This window comes from Aptenodytes patagonicus, chromosome 2 (genome assembly GCF_965638725.1).
Source record: "Aptenodytes patagonicus chromosome 2, bAptPat1.pri.cur, whole genome shotgun sequence".
Classification (NCBI taxonomy): domain Eukaryota; kingdom Metazoa; phylum Chordata; class Aves; order Sphenisciformes; family Spheniscidae; genus Aptenodytes; species Aptenodytes patagonicus.
The window spans coordinates 30,752,375-30,766,195 of record NC_134950.1 but is presented as its reverse complement, the minus strand read 5'-3'; the positions used below and the strand labels follow the sequence as shown (position 1 = coordinate 30,766,195).

Below are 13,821 nucleotides of genomic sequence, written 5' to 3'. Positions count from 1 at the left end.
ATAATTCCGTCAAATACTGTATGGCATATAAGGGTCTAGCACAAAGATTACTTTTAAGCTTTGTTCTCTAAGGCCTGCCATTCATTCAATATGAGATCAGAGGTTTCAGCCTATGATACTGTGAGATATGCAGTTTCTCAAGATGAACACGTGATTAAACAAGTTCATCACTACATATAGCAACCTACTGCCTTAAGCTGACCTGTTATAACTATAATGCACATGACCCAAACTCTAAGATAAAAAGCCTTGGTTTCAACCTCAGTGGATGTGCCCCAAGTTTGCAATAAGGCTGATTTAGAAGCAAACACATACTCATTTACTACCACTGAAGCAGGCAGTAGCTTGCCTGCATGCTTCATCATCAGATCTTGACTGTCCAATAAAAAATACCAATGAGACACCATGATGAGATACATGCCCATGAGTCAATGAACAGGACTGATAAGGCAAGATGCAGTCAGGAGACCCTTTGGACAGAAAGGGAACAGGTCCTTCACCATGGCAGAACATTCCTTTTCCCAGGCTCACTAAGGGCTCTCCCATTGCTCTGGATACACTCCCCAGAGTCAATACACATCCTGCTTCAGTGACTGTAAGGATGGAAGAGTAATACTGCTCAGTGCTTTTCCATTGCCAGTCCCTCACAGTTTAAGGTGATGGTCCATTTCTTCCTACACAGTTGTGACAGCTGTGTTATCTACTCCTGACCTTTATAAATGGCTTTAGTTTCCCATGCTAGCACAGGGTTCCCATTTCCTCCTCTTCGCCTTTTCAACATGATGTCCTACCATAGATGGGGCAAGTGGATCTGTTTGGACTATCTTCTGAGCATAAAAACATATCCTAATAATGCCATAATAGTGAGATCATTCATGCGTGCTGCAGTGCTGTTTCTTCTGAAGCCAAAACACCTCCAAAGCAGTTACTCCTTCTTATGTTAGACAACAAAGAGTGCAATAATGTACATAAATGAAGAGTAATGCAATGCAACAAAGATCTGCAAACTTCAGCTCTTAATTTGTGGGCGTTGCCTCCAGTCCCTGGATGTGATCATAAAAAGAAATATTTTCATATGTTATCTATAGCTGGAAAAAGTACAAGAAATTACCAGAACTGAAAGCTTTTGAAGCAATAATACTTAATACCTTCTATTGCAATGAAGTTGTTGACTGGAATATAACATTGCATTCCTGGCTCCCTAGCACTTATGTTACCATTCACTCTTGTTGAAAAATACCTACTGCTACTTGTTATTGTTGTTGTTATTATTACAAAATGGTCCAGCAAAATAGCATTGCAAGACTGTGAACTGTCTGTCATATTTGAATCATTCTTTCACTATAGGCTGTTTTTCAGTAAAAGTTACTCAGATTTACCAAGAATGCCCTTGAGATGTTTTGCCTGAAATGCTTATTACAGAGCAATACACCTCACATAACCCCTTGCCACTAGGGTTTAGTATCTTGTGATTTCCCAGGATTCAGCATTTTTAATTAACAATGTTCATTTTAAAACTTAAATCTCTAAAAATACTGACATAAATGAGAGAGTAGACTTTGTAGTACAGAGGAAAGAAAAAATAATGTTTTGTTCGTGGGGGGCTGCAAATATAATTTATTTCATGTTTTGCATCTTTACTCTCCTTCCACAGTGAAATCAGATGAGTTGCAAACAATCAAGAAGGAATTAACCCAGATCAAAACAAAAATTGACTCCTTGCTAGGGAGACTGGAAAAGATTGAAAAGCAGCAAAAAGCTGAAGCAGGTAGGTGAAAGCAATTTGTTGTCACATTAATTAAATTAGAACCTAGCGTGCTGGTTTTGGCTGGGATAGAGTTAATTTTCTTTCCTAGTTATCAGTCAAGCAGACAGACAAGAGAGAATGGAAGCCTTCCAGAAATTTTGCTACGTAATGGAGGCCTGAAGCAAGGTAAATTAACTCTCAGGTAGAACTGTTGGGAGGATGAATTAATATTCTTCACAGAGCATGCAACATCATTTCAAGAATTGTTTTCTATGGTGCAGTAGGGAAAAAAAAGAAAATAAAAGATTCTCACTAGATGTTCTGGAAACAAAATACTACTAAAAAATTGACTGAACAGAATTAAGTGAGAGGTTGTTGATCTTGGGGATGCTTGTGCTATCCATGTTAAGAATTATTAGATGGTATATATCAGGAATTATTGCCTGGGCAATAGGCAATAGTCACAAGTTTCAGCAAGGGAAATTCCTGTTTGATATAAGGAAAAGAGATGCAACTAAGCAGTGTAACAGGTTGCCAGAGGGACTATAGTAGCTCCATCCTTGGAGACATTCAAAACTCATCGGGCCAATGCCCCATGGACCTGGACCAAACTTTGAGTTTGGCCCTGCTTTGAAGAGGAGTTGAACTTGGAGAGTCCAGAGATCCGTTCCAACCTAAGCTATTGTGTGAAACTGTGGCATCTCTGTAAATCTGACCGCACCTCTAGTTCAGCTTTTCTCTGTCTTGAAATGTTTTGTTTTGAGGCAAACCTTGGGAATGACAAAATCCAACCCTGCTTTTTAATTTAATCAAGATCTTTGTTTCTATCATTGCAGTGATCATTTTATTAGTTGAATGAGGTCACCTGGCAGCACTTTAAAGCCATATTGAGCAGTTATAAGGAATTTATAAGGTTGTATTTTCACCACGGTGTATATAGAAAACAATCTCAGTTCTTACCACTGTCTATGGTACTTCCTTGGCAATTTCCTTATAAATCACATGGTATATCTTTGTACAGGAGCTGTGTACTAGCAAGCTGATTTTGATGAGAGCCAGCGGTGAAATGGAAGCCTTATTTTGTGAAAAATCTCAATGTTCCTTTTTTTTTTCCCCCTCCGTTCTCTGATGAAAATTTTTTATGTATTTTGTGTGAAATGTGTGAAAGAAATTCTGCCTTAAAATCCACAGCTGCCTGGGTGTCTGGGCACTCAGATTTGTGTCCCTTGCCTAACCCCAATCAGCTACGTGAAGCCAAAAAGACCCAACAGGACACATAAAGAGAGCTCCATCAAGACTATCTAAAACATTGGTGGGAATTAGCAGCTGAGGTTCATGAACCTGACACAGGCAAAATAGATATTTAGATCTGGATCCCTCCTGTTCCCGTGCCTGCCCTATTTGCTGATCTGTTTCAGGGGTATCTCTCTGAACCCAGAATTTTCCTGCTGGCATTCAGAAATAACTCTAATGAATGTCTTCCTAGGGCAGAACACTACAGAAAAATTTTTTGGGGTTAACAATTTAAAAAAAAAAACAAAACAGCTCTTTAAAAAACCCTACCTTTTATTTACAATCACTTTCTAAGTTGACAGACAAGGACCAATCCCTCAGCTGTCATAGTTTATACCACAAAATAAGTTGAGTGCTTTTTTCCAAGTCTAAGGTAAACCATTAGTACAGAGTGTGAGTATCTCTTTTAGGAGAACTGTACACAATATGTATTCATTATATTCTATTTTCTACTTTATGCAAGTTAGATAAAAGTTGGTATAATCAGTGAAGATGTAATTGCAAGGCAGTCCATTGAATCACTTGTGTACTGAAATGCTCTGAGACGGCGCATCCCTACTTCAGGGAGTTTTTATATAAACCCATTACTATGCAAAACAACCTGCGCGTCATTGTACTTTGATATCCAATTTTCACTTTTGCTAAAGGACTGTAGTGAACTCATTTAAATAGAAATCAGCTCAAAGAGGAAAACGTTGATTTGTATTGAATCATACTGTTATGCCTTTTGAAGACAAGCAATGAGTAATCTCCTCAGAGATTAAAAACTGGTTTCAAATTGTTGATGTTTTAAAACATCGGGTGCAAAACCGGTCCCCCATATTCCTTGCCTCTCATCAGAGGGTGTGAGGAGAAAAAATACCTCAGAGACACCAGTAAACCTGGATCCCCATTTAAGTCTCCTGAGCTGATGAAGAGGGTTATGCAGCCTGGGTGATTAGTCTGCAGATGATTGCTTCCTCAGCTGAAAGATTTGTATAAGATAAGGCTACATCAGTATCTGAACTATTTCATTTATGTTGTCAGATGCGAGATGATTTTGTTCCTTCTCTGTGGTTTGGCAATATTATTTCTTACTTTCCTCTGCCAGAAGGTGTGGCCTCACTAAGACTGGGATCAGAGAGAGTATCTACGTCTCGTTTACACAAAACAAAAATCAAGCCATCATCTTGCCTTTTTCTTTAAGTTTGCATTACTTTCATGAAGAATATTTAATTATTAATCTTAAAAGTTATACATCTGGAGGAATGTGACAGGTTAAACAGACAAGCTGGACAAGCTCAGTGCATACCTTGATTACTGCTCCACAGCTGCGTGAAAACTCTCCTTACAATAATGGCTGATGTTCTGTCTTTTATTATCAACCCCTGACCATTCCAATAGCGGGAATGGGAATATAGATAAGAGGATTTCCTGTACATAGGAAAACTGCAGGAATAGCTCCTTTGTTTGTAAAAATCTGAATCAGGAAGCCAGGGATAAGAAGCTGCTTTGATGTGAAAAAATGGTTAGAGGAGAATATTCGCCCTGTAATATCAGAGATGGGTTCTGAAAGGTAGGATCTTAAGTTTAGCTTCTCAAAAGAGCTCAAAAGAGTTAGATGCTGAGCTGGTATTTTAGACTTCTCTAAAGAACCCAGTCTATGTTCTCATTCAGACAATTAAGTAAGTGAGCTAATTTTTTTGCAGCTGTATCCTGAAAGTTTTCCCATTTAAATGTATTAAGTCCATAATTTCAGGAACCCGTTTTGAAAGCCTTGACCAAAGTTAATTCAGTTGTCACTGCCACGGCTGGGTTAATCTCAGAAGTGGCTTAAAGCAGAAGGAGATGGGACAGGGCATAGTAGGCATAGCTGATTCAATCAACATCTCCTTGCGCAGTAAGGCAAGTAACATGACTTATAACTAACCTGGTATTGTATAGAGCACCTTACCAATAGATGATGAGGCTCCACGGGCTGAATCTTCTACTAATACGTGTGACTACAGTACTGTCAAAGCAGTTATCTAAGATGACATTTTATTCTTTAAGTCCAAGAATCTTTCTGAAGAAATTATGTGACTAAGAGAGAAAAGCTTACTTGTTATGTGTCTTCAGTAAATGACTGAAAATGAGGGATTAGAGACTAACAAAGACTGAAGAGATGAAAGTAAGTTGCAAAATAAATGTGCCGAGGTAGAAGGAAAAACAAATGTCCTGGTTTAAGACCAGGATGATACAGAAAAGTGTGAGCAGATTTGAATATTATACGCAGCTGGTAATGATTTATAGTAAAATAATAATAAATTCATAGAGATGAAAAATATAGAGCTTCACAGACAATCTGCAGATCCATTGCCTGTCCAATAAGATAGGTGATACACTACTAGAGTTACAGAACAGTCAATCTAACAAAGAAAGAAATGGTTTTATTCTAGAAATTTGATCGTTGATGGGTATTGTCACCCTCAGACTGAAAAGACTGGTATTCCAGCTACAGGCAACCAATTCTCTGGCCTGTATTCACTTTGAGTACATAAAGCTTTTCATCTAAACTCCTGATGTGCATAGGAATAAGGCTGATCCCTCCAACCACTCTTCTGGCCAGTCTGTCTCTGTCATTCCTCCCTCAATCCTCCTCTGGATTTCTGCTAGCTGGATGAAATTCCTCAGCATATCCAGGAGTCTCACAATACATAATCGCAACAATGCAGCTATCTGCGCTAAGCCAACCAGAACAGATCCTCTGGGCCTCCATGGAAATGGTCTTTCTTTTCACTGCTTTGTGGACATTTTAGGAAGCCCTATATTTGGGTAATTGGAGAGCGGCATTCTCCAGTTACCTCGGCACATTATACCAACGGGGAGAAACTGTTACTTTACTCCATAAAAAATATGTTCAGTTGTCTAGAAGGCTTTGTTGATTATCTGTATGATTGTTGAGCTATATTCACAGCAAATTTATGCAAATCCTTGTTCACTTATTGGCAATTAACAGCCTTCCACTTCTCAGAGCATAGAGATTTATGTCCTTCTCATTGGTTGCAGATAAATAAATATATGGTGATTATGCCAATTGGATTCCCAGGGCAAAGCAAAGTCCAGAAAATCAAAAAGCTGGATCTGCTGGTAAATCAAGCCTTCATCCACTGCATGGGATAGATGAGCATGTTGGTACTATGGTTGATTTATGCATTAATTTTTGAAAACAAGGGTTTTGATCATGTTTGCCTGGTAGATATTAACAAACTGATTTTTACAAAGCTAGCTCATCTGGAGATGGGAAGCTTAAGTTTCTTCCTCAGAGCACTTTTCTTTGCCACCAATAGGGAAGGCTACTGAATCTCTACAGAGTATGTTTTCCTTGCAGAAGCTCAAAAGAAACAAATGGAAGATAATGCTGATTTGATTCAAGAGGAATGCATATCAGAGAATGCAGATAACTCTACAGAAGAGCCAATTGAAGGAGGGCCAGATGCAGATGGGGATGGAGAAGACATGACTGATGGGATAGAGGAGGATTTTGATGAGGATGGCAGCAATGAGCTGGTAAGGAATAACCATGCCATGTCTGTCTATACAGTTGCTACAAGTAACCACAGAGAACCAACAATCAGTGTTAACAAAAAAAGCTCACAGCAGCACTGTGATGTTCTGTAACTAGTGCCTAGTCCTATATTCTTCGTACATTGTAGTATCAGTTAAGCACAGGGCCCTCTGAGGATAAACAAACAAGAAAAATATATTTTACTACACTTGGTGATTTTAGAAAGGAAATGAAATGTACTTTATATTGGTTTACATTTATTATTTTACATTTAATGACATGTAGGTGGGGAGGGGAAGCAACCATGTTTTCCTAACTGGAACATTTCAAAATAAGATTCTAGAATGGAAAACTTTCTTATTAGTAAACACGTGCTCCCCCATAATTCCAAGTCCCTGTGTTCCATGTGTATCTCCTGCAGGCTGTGTTGGTGGCTACAGATTTTTTTGATGGAAGGATTTTTCCCTAAGAAATGTTCAGCTAAGAAATGTTTGGGTTTTCAGCCTGAGCCTGCACCTTTATGAAATGCCCATCATGTTGTAAAACTCCTAAGTTCTTCTAGAGAAACATTAAAAAATATTTTGAAAGTCAGATTTATACTTTTTTCTTCATTCCTAAGAATGGATCAGTCACATTGTTTTAGAATCTATAATACTCCCCCTCTCTTCCCAGCTTTCATATTCTTTTGCTTTGAGCAGAAATCACTTCTGTTGCTCAGTGTCACTGTTCCTGCTTGCTTTTTAACACACATTTAATCATGTCTGCACTGTAAAAATCATTCAGTGATGCCATCAGAATTCAGTCAGCAATGGGCACAGCTGAACCAACACCAAGTCTGGAGTAACGCGGCATGTGAATAACCAGTGTTTTGTACTGCTTACTCCAAAAACAATTTAAACCTACTGTTAATTTGAGGGTCTGTGTCCCTTTAGCCAGCACAAGGCCCTCTTGAATTTATAAATCCTGAATAGCATTATGCCCAGGAGAAGCTACTACAACCTGAATCCCCTCATCTTTTAACATGCGATGTAGAATAGATGATATTATCACTTTTTCTCAAAGAAACAGGTTCTCCTGTACAGGTATGAGGGACCTCTGTAAGCAGTTGCCACTCTGAATTTGTAGGAAGTTGAAATTTTGTAATGAATAAATAGTTGTAAATATAATATCCCACCATTGCTAATACCTGATCAGCTGAAGTGATATTAGCCATAGGGGTGACCACAGTTTAGCAAGACTGGTGGGTTTTGCACTAATTAGGTGTCAGACTCCCTGTTGCAGACAACTAAGTGGGGCAGTTAATGTACAGTATATTAGCCTCTGACTGTTCAGTGCTGTCATTTCACCCTGTGGGTATGACATATTTAGCATATATCTTCACTATATAATGAATCATGATGTAGAAGAAATTTTTCATCTAGAAAAGGCCTAAGCAGGGAAGTTTCTAAAAAGCAAGCAGCACAGGAAGACTTCATTACAGTGAAAGTCTGGAATAGGCATAGCCACATTTGCACACCACTGCTTCCAAGTTAAAAAGCCGTTCCAAGATTTATGTTATGGCATTAGTTGAAGTGCAGTGTGTGTGTTGCAGACACAGCTCCAAAGACAGCTCAGAGGTCTGAGCTGCACATCTAAGGCACAGGGAGGAACCAGATCCAGCTTCTCTGCATGCCATTACTGAGCCCCTTGAGTGCCGGGAGGAGGTGGCTCCCTGCACATGGAGAGAGGTGTCCTCTGCCTTGCGCCCTAGCGCTCATGAATGATACCCTCCCAACACAACATGGTAGTAGCAAGGAAAGGCCAAGGAAGAGCGCTTATGTGCATCATCTCGGTCAAGTGCACCCCGTCCCAGTGCCAGGGCAGTGGAGCCAGACAGCCTCATGCCTTCTGCCTTCCCAAAAGCTGGGACCCTCTAGCCGAGAAGCTGGCACCCTCTAGCTGAGAAGCTGGCAGTATTGCACACTTTAAAGCTCAGAACTGAGATTGCCACTGATGTAAAATCCTTGTGCTTTTCATCCTCCCTTGTCATTTTCCTCAGGCTTTGGAAGAGGCCACTTCACCTTAGTTTTCCTCCCTGCTACGATGGGATAATAACACTTTCTTTCTTTTGCAAAGCCTAGGGAGATCAGTGAATGAAAAACTGCTATGGATTGGATAAAGGATTGTTCTACAAAGGATTACTTCAAAGAAATCTCAGGCAATGGGTGTTTCCCACAGAGAAGCAATTATAAATTGAACTGTGCATCTTTCCTCTACAGTTTTTACCCAAACACTTGGCAGTATTAGCCAGTACTCTTATAATATGAAGCTGGTAGTTTATGATGCATATGGTAATTTAGTCTGTTTTTCACTTATACTTACATATATTTATGTAGTAATAATATAAGTTTTACTTTCCACTCCAATCACTGATAGCTGTATAACTGGAAAGTCAATGAGAATACTATCAAATATATGGTGAATACCCCAGTAGGCATACTGGGGATTTCAGTCTGCTTCTACCTGTTCTGTGCCCTGCTATCTGGCATTACCCTCTGTTTTGTGAAAATTAAAGTAGATAGATAAGCTTGCTATAAAACAAAAAGTCCTAACAGATGTTGTTCTCCTGTTTTATGAAAACTAAGTTATTTAGGAAAAAGTGCTGACTAATAGCAAATGTGTCATTTTGGAATGGAGCCAGTTACAACTCTTGAGGAAAAAAAAGGGGGTTTTAGCATGAAAGGTATTAAATGTGAAACAATTAGGACAAACTTTCCATGTGTAATGACATAACCTTGGACTCAGAATAAGAAATACCCCTCCAAAGGGCATTTTTTAATGAAATCTATAATCTTTTCCAAGTATAAAGCTAAAGGGATTTAGGGTAATGATGAAAAAAAATCTTTTCTTTCATCACTAAGAGCAGCAAAGCAAATAGAAAAACATTTGAAATGGGCATAGCTATGTTCTGAAGTCAGTTCAGCACCAAAAATTGGTTGTGAGTCCACTAGTCTGAAAAATATTATTAGAGGGAGCGAGCAACATGACTTAAATTTAGATCTTAACATTTTTTTGCAGTGTTTCATATTTAGCTGTAAATCTTCTGCCAAGCCATTTGACAATAACCTGCTGCAGGATTCTTTTTGCTGAACACAATACCCTGTTGTCTCTTTTTTGTTTCCCCTGTGACCATACCTAAGGCTGTCAGTAAAGGGAAGTGTTCAATAAGGAGAGACCTGCTGCCAGAGTCCAGATGCTGCCAGAATGGAGCCTCTGAACCTGTGTATGTGGGTTTGCATCTTTGGACTAGAGGACTCAAAAATACATTTCTTTCTCTATTTCTAATTCTAACTTGCAAAGGAGGTGACTATGCAGGATCCATGCTGTGGGTTTAGGTGGAATGATCAGTTCTCTAAATTCACACACTGTCTGTTTGGAAGAACAGGTTACTGCACACCAACTGAGTGATGGCAGCTGTCCTCATGCCTGCTTTCAGCCTAGACCAACTGTAAAGAAATGCGAAGTAGATTAGCCTGCAGTCTGAGTTAAGTCAGGCGTGGATTTAAGGAGGCTTTAGCCTCTTCATTTGCCTGCTGGCTGCACACACAAAAACACATCACATTCAACAGCTGTACACCTTCTTCATCCACCATTTAGATTGGGATGTTGTTCATTCCTGCATTGTCATTTTCTATGGACTAAAGACACGCCCACAACCAGTCATTATGGCTCAGCTGAAGTGTGAAAAAGTTTTACGCCACAATAACTTGATTGCTCATCTAAACTCTAATTCAAGACATACTGCATTTGAAGCATCTGCTACAGTCATCAAACCACCTCTTGGGAAAGTTTCTTTTGTACCAACTGTTTGCCCACAAAAGTGTCTCAGTAAGTGTCTCCAGTGCTGCAGACACTCCAGCTTGAGGATCTTTTTAGAACAATCCCCAAAGACTTTTGCTGCATTGACATACTGAAGAGTTCTTTAAATGGTGATTTCAGATATATGATCCAGCTATGTACGGATATGCTAGGAGAGACTGACAGAGTCAAACAGTTGACTTCAACTTGCTCAGTGAAGAGTGTCATATGCTTCACACCCACCTGCTCTTACACTTTGGCCTTCCACTGCCCCTTGTACAAGGACATGTGATAATATATTGTAGCTATATATATATAAAATAATCACTAACTTGGAATCATAGAATCATAGAATCATTAAGGTTGGAAAAGACCTCTAAGATCATCAAGTCCAACCATCAACTCAACACCACCATGCCCACTAAACCATATCCCTAAGCGCCTCATCTATACGTCTTTTATATACCTCCAGGGAGGGGGACTCCACCACTTCCCTGGGCAGCCTGTTCCAATGTTTCACCACTCTTTCAGTAAAGAAATTTTTCCTCACGTCCAATCTAAACCTCCCCTGGCACAACTTGAGGCCATTTCCTCTCGTCCTAGAATTCCTAGGAATGTAGCTCCTGAGCTTAGTCTACAACTCATGTCACTTAACTGATCATCAGAGGTAGCTGGGGTGGATGAAAACTTCAGGTCTGTTTCCTTTGCTTCTTTTAGATTAAAAAAAAAAGTAGTTGGCTATCCCAGATTTTACAAGACCCATGAGTCAGGCTTTCTATCTGTTCCTCGCATTGAACAGTTTCTAGTTGCAGTGAATTAAAAATCTTTGTGTTCCCTCCTAGTGCGAACACATCCACTCTTATTGCTTTTAATCTGAACTGTCCCTCAATAGTGCTGTGTGGAAAACAACACACCTACATAGCTTCCCATCTTGCCTTACAGAAAACAAGCTCCTATGAAGAAAGATCTTCATGTTTACTAAATTCACCTCATATACAAATCACAAACAGGCCACAAATCATCAGAACACAACTCATCAGTGATATCAAGCAGCTTTCAGGTGCCTGGCATGGATTTAAATTGTAAGGAGTGGGAAGGAAAGCCAATAACCTCCTCTTATTCCTGTGGCTGCACAGCAGAGAGCAGAGAAGTCACCTTTGCTGCACACTCCAACACACGTTTTAATATTTGTAAAGCAGCTTGGCCTCAGTGCCTCTAAAACAAGCCCCTTCTTACTACAAGTAGTGTTAGCAGTGTGTGGCACAGCTGAGAGCATGCAGGAAAATCATTTGTGAATCAGGTTGCACGGTGGTTTCCTTACTCTGCTGATTTAGCGGCTGGACAACCCCGTGCAGACCCAGAGCATTTAATATAACTTCTCTGAACTTGTTTCAAATGGTGCTAATCGATCATCAAGGAAGCACTGGCTCAAAATGAACTATAACTTATCATCACAATCCCCTTGTAAATAACAAAGGTGGCATCCAATTAATTAGCTGAAAGCCTGAAGAATTGTCGATTTGGAAAAAAAATCACTTTCGGCTAATGCTTAATAAAATACCAACAAGCTAATTAATTGGAATGAGTTATACACAAGCACTCATATCTATATTACATTGCCTGAGAAGAATAGTTTCTATCAAACTGTCAGCCTTTCGTAATAAATAACTATAATAATAATAACACAGCAGTGGTTCAGTAGTTAAGCATTCAGTAGAGCAAACAGTGTTTTGTGGTAGAGCATGCGATCCCAATGATTTCAAATACAATAGATTTGCAGTGTCTTAACTCAGATCAGACTCTGGTTAGTGCTTGGCTGGAATTTGAAGGATATATTCACAGTCGCAGCATTGTGATTTTATGCTGGTGTAGCTACGCTAAAAATAATGAAGCCACACAAGCATTAGATGGGAGTTCCACAATAATGAGTCACTTTTAATGAGATGTCTTGAGAGGCATTTTTATTAAATTATATCAGAAACAAAAGGTACAGAGACTGTGCAAGGCCCAGTTCTGGTTACAATGTAGATTTACCACAGTTATTTCAACAACAATTATAGTTCTTTTTCTATTAAGTATATTTCAGTTACATTTACCTCTCAAGGATAATTCATTTCTTACTCTTGTCCTTTTCTCCATCTCTGCACTGCATGTTTTCAGTCTATCATCAGATTTGTTTTTAATGTCTGATAGAGAATCATGTTTCAAAAAAAAAAAACCAGAAACTGCCACAGACAAAAAACTCAGGTTAATCCTCTTGCTGCACTGAGATTCATTATGCAAAAGTAAAAACGTTATGATATAATAATAGCTATATTTCTTGTAGGAATTGATGAAAATACCATTTAAATCAATGGAACCAACTAGTACTTTGGCTAAAGCTCATCAAAAACATTTCCCTCTCCTATAAGTAGTTAAAGGGAAATTAAAGTAATTTAATAGCAAATTTGTATGAAACAGTGAAACTTTCTGTACTTTCATTATTTTGCATGAGAATTCAACAATGAAAGTACTCAGCAGAGAGTAAAATAAGATCTACAGAAAAGGAATAAAAATTTGTCTGATGAATTTCATGTTGTTTAAGCCCAATTTTGCATATCTCAAATAGCAAGTTTGATCAAATATGTGACTATGATAGGATAGGGAGTACTTAATTTATTATTGTAATCAAACTGGATTTTTCATTGCCCTTTTAGATACATTTTTCTTCTGTCAATTTCATCAGGGCAGACCAGACTGACTCTTCTATTAGCAGAATTAGGTTGATCAGGCATGTCAAAAAGATCAATAGCTATGGTGACAATTTGCAGCTTGTTGAGTGCACTTATACAGAGTACTATTTAGAAAAAAAGAGGACAAAACTTCTAACTAATGGTAATGACTGAAGCAACGTTGTGCCAGAAATCTTATTTAGATTACTTTAAATATCATTGAGACCAAGCAAAATTTAGTGTTTTCAATGCACTGAACATTTTGGACTTCATTGAAATCTTGCTTTCTGTATCAGGGGAAACATGAAGCTCTTCATTCCTAAGACAAATGAATAGGTAAAAGATTGTGTTCACTTGATAAATATCAGTGCAAGATGTTTGTACTTGAGCAAGCTAAGAAAGTCATTAGGGGCAGCATACCTGACAGATACTAATGTGTTGTACCTTCCAAAGCTGCAGTAAATCTAATAATCTGTGACTGAAAAAATGGAAAAAGTAATAAAAGCATGTCATGAAATCAAAAATTGCAAGAAACTTCCTGACATGCCCTTTTGTTATATTTAATATATGCAATAGCACAGTAGACTTGTTTGTTGTTCACATGCTGTTGTACAAGTGAGTCATTGGAAAGGCCTTGCTACCAGCTCCTCCTCCCCATTTTTCCAGGCAGTCGATTTCTCAGAGGCAGACTTCCTAAGTGGTGTTCA

At 38.8% G+C, this 13,821-nt stretch overlaps 1 protein-coding gene across 11 annotated transcripts in view; it reads left to right on the top strand.

The window, feature by feature from the left end:
- The window catches only part of RALYL (RALY RNA binding protein like), a 422,905-nt gene that overhangs the window by 395,000 nt on the left and 14,084 nt on the right, over positions 1-13,821 (top strand). For all 11 annotated transcript variants that reach the window (XM_076329485.1, XM_076329482.1, XM_076329475.1 and 8 more), the window contains 2 exons: positions 1,655-1,768; positions 6,390-6,568. In XM_076329485.1, the coding sequence (XP_076185600.1) occupies positions 1,655-1,768; positions 6,390-6,568 (293 nt within the window). The remainder of the gene's footprint in view (positions 1-1,654; positions 1,769-6,389; positions 6,569-13,821) is intronic.